Raw genomic sequence first — 9,027 nt, 5'->3', positions numbered from 1 at the left:
ACAGATGAAGAAACTGAGACAAACAGGTTTAAGTGCCTTGTCTAGAATCATACAGTAAGTGTCTGAGACTGCATTTAAATTAAGAAAGATATGTCTTCACAAATCCAGGCCCAACACTATCCACTGTACCACCTAGCTATCCCACATTATTAGCTACCTATTGATATTTCAAACTGGATGTCCCAGAGATAACAAAAGTTGTTATTTTTCCCCTAAAACTTCCCCTTCTTCCTAATTTCCTGATTTTTGTTGAAGGCACTATGAATGTTCTAATTCCCCTGATTTGCAGCCTCAGCATTATCCTCACTTCTTTAGTCACACTAACCCCACATATCCAATCACTTTTACCCCCACCACATCTCTTAAAACTGCTTCCTACTCTTCATTCACATAACCATCATGCTAATTTGGGCCTACATTGACTTTCAACTGTGCTATTTCAATGACCTCTCTACTTTCTCTCCTGATACAAGTGCCTAAACCATCCATTTTCACAACCACCAAAGTGATTTTCTTTAAATACAGATCTGATCAGATCTCTCCCCTATACTATAAACTCTTACACTTCCCTGTTGCCACTAGTATAAAATCAAAACTCTTCTGTTTGCCTTTTAAAACCTTTTATAATCTAACCTATATTTCCAATCTCATTATACATGATTCCCTTTCTGAACTCTATAATCAATACAAACTGACCCCTTCACTCTGATCTCAAAAGCAACATTCCAAGTCCCATCTCTTTGACTTTGCACTGACCATCCTGGTTGGGAAGGCCCTCTCTTTTTCCTCACCTCTATTTCTAGACTCTCCGGCTTCCTTTAAGACAAGACTAAAACTTCACCTTCTATAGGGATCTCTCCTGATGACCCCCTACTAGTGACTTCGTACCCCTGTATCCATGATCCCTTAAGTTTAATTAATTTTTAAATTTATTTTCTATTTATCATATGTAGACATACATGCACAGATTGCCTCTGACATAAACTCTTTGAGAATGGAGATTTTTTTATTTTGATTTTCTGTAACCCCAGCATAATTCAGAAACTGAGGGTCTAGCAAATACTTATTGCTAACTTGCTTAATTTACAAAGTACTTCAAGCATTTACTTCCCTGTTAAGATAGGGAGTAGGAGTATTTTGTTTATTCTTTTTCAACAATATAAATGTTTATTGATAACTTTTGGTTTAAAGTCATCTTCACTCCCAGTTCCTTTCCTTATAATAAGCAATAAAAAAGAAGACGGGGAAAAAAATTTCTGAAAAACCAACCAGAACATTGATCATATCCCACATTAAATGTGATGTGGCACAGGGGTTACAGTGATGGGTATAGAGTCAGGAAAATTTGAGTTCAAATCTGGTCTCAGATACTTATTAGCTGTGTTACTCTGGGTAAATCACTTGACTTTTGTTTGTTTCATTTATTTCCACTGTAAAGTGGAATAATAAAACCTTTCTCTCAGGGTTTTTGTAAAAGTCAAATAATTTAATATTTGTAAAGCAGTTAGGAGATTGCCCGGCACATTGTTGTTCCTTTTCTTTTATCCTCCAAGAGGACTGATTGCATCAGGAGGGTGATGTCTTAACTTGCAAATGAATTGGATTGAAGTGAGAGAGATTAGAACTCAAACTATATCCAATTTATACAAATGACAACATCTTTGCAAAAATAAGCATTTTTTTTAGGTTTTTGCAAGGCAATGGGGTTAAGTGGCTTGCCCAAGGCCACACAGCTAGTAATTATTAAATGTCTGAGGCCAGATTTGAACTCAGATACTCATGACTCCAGGGCCAGTGCTCTATCCACTGTGCCACCTAGCTGCCCCCAAAATAAACACTTTTGAAAGACTTTTGATTGGTGCAATAACTAATCATGATTCCAGAGGATTAATGATGATGTATGCTACCACCTCCTGATATTGGGTTCAAGGTTCAGACTGAGACATTATTTTTTTTGAACATGGTATATGTTGGAATGTTTTTTCTTGACTATGCATATTTGTTGCAAGAGTTTTGTATTCCTTCCTTTTTCAGTGGTGGGGAAAGAGAAAATGTTCAGTGGAAAAAAAATAAAAATTTAAAAATATTTTGATGATTCTGCTTACTTCACTTTGCATCAACTCATAAAAGTTTTCGCATGCCTTCCTGTGTTCTTCACAATCATTTTTTTACATTTATGTGTCACAATTTGGTTAGCTGTTCCTTATACATATCCACTTTGTTTTCAGTTCTTTTGGATTTCACTGATATGGAGCATACTCTCAGTGAAGAAATTTTCTCAGTGCAGATTTTCAACAGATTCTGCAATTTAAGAGTCTTAAAAAGCCTCCTAGGGACACCCAAAAGTTAAACAACTTGCCCAAAGTTTCAGAGTATGTCAGAGGTGGCACCTGAATCCAGGTCTTCCTTATTCAGAACCTATCTCCCTTTCTACTACTCTACATTGTTTCTCATGCAAGTATTATTATCTCTATTTTATAGATGAGGAAACTGAGATCCAGAGAAACAAATTAACCAAAGTTATATAACTAATAAGTATCCTAATAAAGTATTTGTTCTTTATTTTTTGAATTAAATTTTATTTTATTTCTATTATCAAGCATTCATTTCTCCTCCCTTCCACCCCCACTAGAAAAAAGAAAAACAAAGCCTGGGCAAATAAAATATAGATCTATATTGGTTATGTCCAAAAACATGTCTCATTCTTCATATTTAGTCTGCTACTTCTCTGTCCACAGGTTGGTAGCATTCTTTTGAGTTATTTTATTTTTAATTTATTTTTTATTTAAGGCAATGGGGTTAAGTGACTTGCCCCAGTAGCATTCTTTATCATCAATCTTCTAGAATCATGGTTAATCTTCATATTGATTAGAGGCTCTAAGTCTTCCAAAACTGTTTTTACCACATGGTTATAGTTGTATAAACTGTTCTGATTCTGTTCACTTCTCTCTGCAATGATTCATTCAAGTCTTCTTAGGATTCTCTGAAACCATCTCCATCAATTTCACAGCATAAAAATATTCTATTACATTCATATCTCTATAGCTTAGTATTTGAATCTATCAACTGGATCGAACCAGCCTCTAACCTGTTGATGGTTGAACAGAGCAGGCTAGAAAGTAAGAAATCAAAGAATTTAATTTCAAAGTGAGGGGAAACAGCTTGCAAGCAAGGAAGTAAACTAGACAAATGTTCCAGTCCCTTGTGAAGGGACTCACTCTATAGATTTGTGGCTAGTCAAAGAGTCAAACAGTGTGTATTTGCTACATTACAACAACAGTAAGGTAAAGTTGTATAGTAATGAAAAGTTTCTTCATAGCAGGAGTTCATGTCTGGACTTCTTGACACTTCCCTGAGCTCAAGGATCACCAGTTCTGTGATTTAGTTGCAGCAGTGTATATCCAAAGGTTGAGAAGAAATGGATTGTTGTTACAAGAAGCTCAGAGCACAGTCTGCTTGCTAGGTCTTAGCTCCGGATAACAGTGTATCTCCTAATTGATTCTTGACAAACACAAGTCTTCTTAACTATACATATTGCCTCTCAAAGCAACCTATCCATAGTTCCAACCCATTATTTGGTTCTAACTGAATAAGCCAGCCCAGAGTATGGCAATGGGATTACATTGCCCAAGACCACACAGCTAGGTAATTATTAAGTGTCTGAGGCTGAATTTGAAATCAGGTCCTCTTGACTCCAGGGCCAGTGCTCTATCCACTGTGCTACCTAGTTGCCCCCGATGCCACCTTAAGAAACTGGAAGGGAATGTTGGAAGAATAAAATACCTTATTCTAGGTTTCTCTATAGAAAGATCTTTAAATTAATAATAATAATAATAGTATTTTTATATAGGGCTTAAAGATTTATAAAGTGCTTTACAAGTATCTCACTTGATCCTCATAACAGCCCTGGAGATAGACATTATTATTGTCTCCATTTTACAGATGAGGAAATTGAAGCAGGCAGAAGGTAAGTGACTGGCCTAGGAGCACATAGTAAGTATCTGAGGCAGGATTTGGTCTCCTGGACTCCAAGTTCATCATTCCAAGGCCTAGCTAGAAGAGTGTCTAATGAGATGTGTCAGAAAAAGTAGGACATATTGGAGTGAGTACTGGTAGAACCAGAATTAGGAATTTCAGATGTGAGACAAGACAAGAAAGGTACCCTTAGTCAGAGAGAGGCAAGACTCTAAGATACAGTCGTGAGGGCCATAGAAGAGGAGGTCATTCCTACATACCATCTGGCAGCTCCCAAATACAATCTAACGAGCATTTATTAAGTATCTGCTATATCCATGACACTTCTAGTCAGTGGAGCTATAAAAATAAAATTAAAAAAATTCCTTTCTTCAAGGAGCATACATTTTATAGGAGGATACATTTAAGTACAAATAGATACAATGTAACTTGAGGATGGGAAAATGACTAAAAACAGTTATAAAATACTTGCTCATGATTAGACCGGGTTAATATAATAAAAATGACAATTTTACCAAAATTAAATTGCTTATTAAGTGCCATACCAAGCAAACTACCAAAAAACTATTTGTCAGAACCAAAAAAATAGTAACAAAATTCATCTGGTGCAACAAAAATGACAAGAATATCAAGGGAATTGATGGGAAAAAATGCAAAGGAAGAGGCTGAGCTGTACCAGATCTAAAACCATATTATAATGTGGCAGTCATCAAAATTGCCTGGTTCTGGTTAAGAAATAGAGTAATAGATCAGTGGATTTGAATAAGTACAAAAGAAACAGCAGTAAATGATTATAGGAATCTACTGTTTGACAAACCCAAAGAAAGTTTCTGGGATAAGAACTCATTTTTCAACAAAAACTGCTGGGAAAACTGGAAAATAGTATGGTTAAAAACTTGGCAAAAAACCACAGCTCACACCCTATACCAAAATAAAGTCAAAATGGGTATAAGATTCAGACATAAAGGGTGATATGATACTATAGACCAATTAAGAGAAGAAGAAATAGTCTATCTGTCCGATCTATGGAGAGGGGAGAAATTTATGACCAAACAAAAAATAAGGACATTATATAAATTACAAGAGGGATAATTTTGACTATATTAAATTAAAACATTTTTGCATTAATAAAACCAATGCAGCCAAGATTAGAAGGAAAATAGAAAACAATATTCACAGTTTTTCTGATAAAGGTCTCATTTCTAAAATAAATAGAGACCTGAATTAAATTTGTAAGACTATAAGTTGCTTCTTCCAGTGGCAAACCTGACAAGGAATTAAAAATGGTTCAGCGCCTGACATATCGGCGTAGGTTGTCCTACAATACAGCTTCCAACAAAACTGGACTGTCACGAACTCCAGGTAACAGGATTGTTTACCTTTACACCAAGAAAGCTGGAAAAGCACCAAAATCAGCCTGTGGTGTGTGCCCAGGAAGACTTCGAGGTGTTCGGGCAGTAAGACCTAAAGTTCTTATGAGGCTATCAAAGACAAAAAAGCATGTCAGCAGGGCTTATGGTAGCTCCATGTGTGCTAAATATGTCCGTGACAGGATCAAGCGTGCTTTCCTGATTGAGGAGCAGAAAATTGTTGTGAAGGTGTTGAAGGCACAAGCACAGAGTCCAAAAAGTAAATAAAAAAGATGTTTTTTGAATAATAAAGAAAATTAAAATGTGAAAAAAAAGAAAAAAAAAAGACCATAAGGTATTCCTCAGCTGATAAATGATCAAAGGATATGAAGACAGTAGAAGAAATTAAAGCTATATATAGTCATATGAAAAAATGTTCCAAATCATTAATGATTAGAGAAATGCAAATTAAAATCACCTCATACCTATCAGATTGGCTAAAATGACAAAATAGAAAAATGATCAATGTGGGAGAGGATGTGGGAAAATTGGAACATTAAGGTCCTATTGGTGGAGTTGTGAACTGATCCAGACATTCTGTAGAGCAATCTGAAACTATGCCCAAAGAGCAATAAAACTAATCCTACCCTTTAACCCCACAATACCAATATTAGGTCTATATCTAAAAGAAATCATAAAAAAGGGGGGGGAAGTGTGTGACCCTGGATAAATCACTTAACCCCACTGTCTTAAATAAGTAAAAAAAAAAAATTAAAAAGTAAAAAGAAATAACATGAAAAGGGCTGTTCAGATCTATGTAAATGTTGGCTATTGTTCTCTCTCTCTCTCTCTCTCTCTCTCTCTCTCTCTCTCTCTCTCTCTCTCTCTCTCTCTCTTCCCTCTTTCACTTCTGGTTGTAAACCCTTTCCCTGGCACTGGGGTTCCCAGGTTTCTTTCCAGCCACGCAGAACCAGCTTTGTATCATCTGGTCAATTATCCCTCTGTCACTGCTAACACAAGTCCCAAAGCTCTCTTCCCCTCCCCCCATTCCCCACTCCCAGAATCCGTCCATCCTTGCTTCCTTCCCCAACACTCATGGCGATGGTAAAGCAAAGGATTAATTTCTATTTGTGGAAGAAGAGCAGACTTAAATAAGCCAGAGGACATTGGCAGCTCCGTGAGCTCTCTTGCTCAGTGAACCCCAGCAGAGTTAAGAGAATCTTAGGAAAGGGGAAATCATTTCGCCGACCATTAGGGCTGGGAGGAAGCAGCAGGCTCAGGTTTTAATGAATATGGGATCAAAAGCATCTTAGAGTAAACCAGCCCTTAAAAACATGTGCCCGGTGACTCTGGAGGGAGCACTGAGGCACTTCCAAGGGAAAACAAAGCTGTGAGTCAAAGGCATCACAAACCCACTTCCTTGCTTGTCCATGTTCCTGAGCATAATGTCTGGCTCAGAAATTAACTTTGCTGCTGTCCTAGAAGGGGTAAAAATAGAATCCATAAACATAGCTACTAGTAATTTCTAGCTTTGAGGTCTTTTCAGGGAGGGCTGGATCCCTCCTGAGAACCCTGAGAAGTAGCTGAAGGGCACCAAGGGCAGAGCTTCCACTGTCCCAATGAAAAAAGCAGCAGGAAACTGGGTGGAGGCTTGGGCTCAGAGGCCAAATTCCTGGCAGAGTTCTGGTAGTTGGAGTCCTTTTTTAAATCTTTCCCTCCACCTCCCATTAAGATTATTTTGCCTCTGAATTTCACTGACTTTTCCTTCTCCTCTTTCTAACTCCAAATTCCAACTGACCTCTCTCAAAATTTACCAATTAACTCTATCCTCACATCTCCTCATCACTCTGCTTTTTGCTGTAATAATGACAGCTGACTTGTTTATGATGCTTTACAACAACTTTTATCTATTGTGGCATTAGGGCAATAGTATTGGAATCAGGAAGCCCTGGGTTCCAACCCCATCAAAGACTGGGTAGTTTCATGAGCCTTAATCTCTGGGAGTATTCTTCATTTTGTAAAATGAAGATGAGAGAACCCAAGGGTAGACTAGTAAAAGTTTAATGACTGGCTCTATGAAAAATAATACCCTCCCCACACACAGACTTTTGAGTCTAATCTGCTTAATGAATATTTTCTTTATCCCTTTCTTAAGTCTTGACAATCAACAAAATGAAATAAAATACCATATTTGTAGTTGGACCTGGCTTCAGTACACTCCTGGGCTACTTTTGAGGTTATTGTATCAAATGAGATAATGAACATTAATTGAGCTGCAAAGAAGAGGATGTGGTATAATTTATGTCAAATTTATGTCAAATAGGGGAAAAGGAAGGAGAGAATTTGGAACTCAAAATTTGAAAAAAAATGTTAAAATTGCATTTACACATATGAGGGTGAGTTCTCACCCAGTTTTCGTCTTAAAAATAATAATTAGATTAAATATATGTTAAACTTCAAAGTTTTGTCCTAATAAGGGACAAAGATTAACCTCCAGAATTGGACCTCAAGAAATGGCAAAACTAGGGGTGGCTAGGTGGCGCAGTGGATAGAGCACCAGCCCTGGAGTCAGGAGTACCTGAGTTCAAATCCGACATGACACTTAATAATTACCTAACTGTGTGGCCTTGGGCAAGCCACTTAACCCCATTGCCTTGCAAAAAAAAAAAACCCTAAAAAAAAAGAAATAGCAAAATAGAATTAGGTTAATATGCATAACGATGCATAATATATGCATTAATATTTCTCTTGGTATATTGATTACACAGCTATGAGTGGAGGAACCTGGTTAGAGAGCCAGCTCCTCCAAGAGCTATGGGTTTTTTTTTTGGTTTTGACTATCAGAAGGCAGGATCTAAAAAGCCAAATAAGGGAGCAACCTCCAACTCTGGATGGGGAGGAGATATCAGGATGGGACAGAGGGAGCTGGATATCAGACATTCCTTTAAAAAGAATGACTTAGCATTTATACCAGGACTGCTGCAAATGTGAATCTCCCCTTCAGGATGTTGACACACCCAGTAACCTTTGATATAATGGGATTAGTTTATTAGCTATATACAATTGGGGAAAAGTTTTTAAAATGATTTTTAAAAATCCAAAAAACACAAAAAGAAAGAAAAATGTAAATGTTATGTATATTATTGTTATAATCAAGCCTTGTATTATTATTTTCTCACAAAAACACTGAGAAGTGGATAATGAAAGTATTACTATCCTTAATTTAGAAGATAAGGAAATTAAAAACTCAACAAAGTTATTTGTTAGAATCAGGAATCGAATCCAGGTCTTCTAGATACAGAGCTATTACAGTGCCAGGCTCATAGTAAAATCTTTGTTTTCCTGTCATTTACCTATCTACTGGCTGTCTCTATCATATCTATTATCCTTCTTTCCCTATCTTCCTATTCCATTAACTGTATCAGTGTATAAGTTTGTATAACTTGTTTCATGTGTAGGTTGTTTGTCTCCTCATCTAGAAGTGGCATAATATAATGAAAAGCACTCTGAACTGGGAGTTGGGAACCCTGAGTTCTAATTCCAGCATACTACTTTAGAGCTCTGTGTCCCTAGGAATGCAATTTTTTTCCTCTAGGATTTTTTTTAAATTATAAAATGAGGGGGTGGCTAGGTGGTGCAGTAGATAGAGCATCAGCTCTGGAGTCAGGAGTGCCTGAGTTCAAATCTGGTTTCAGATACATAA

General features: G+C 36.9%; 1 protein-coding gene across 1 annotated transcript; it reads left to right on the top strand.

Annotated features, from left to right (window-relative positions):
* Positions 1 to 5,249: 5,249 nt before the first annotated feature.
* LOC141511377 (large ribosomal subunit protein eL34-like) lies at positions 5,250 to 5,613 on the top strand. Its single transcript, XM_074220596.1, has one exon. The coding sequence runs from the start codon at positions 5,259 to 5,261 to the stop codon at positions 5,610 to 5,612; it is 354 nt and encodes a 117-aa protein (XP_074076697.1). The 5' UTR covers positions 5,250 to 5,258; the 3' UTR covers position 5,613.
* Positions 5,614 to 9,027: the final 3,414 nt, after the last annotated feature.

Source organism: Macrotis lagotis, chromosome 2 (assembly GCF_037893015.1).
Source record: "Macrotis lagotis isolate mMagLag1 chromosome 2, bilby.v1.9.chrom.fasta, whole genome shotgun sequence".
Taxonomy (NCBI): Eukaryota; Metazoa; Chordata; class Mammalia; order Peramelemorphia; family Peramelidae; genus Macrotis; species Macrotis lagotis.
The sequence above is the reverse complement of the archived record's forward strand: the minus strand, read 5'-3'. Positions and strand labels throughout refer to the sequence as shown.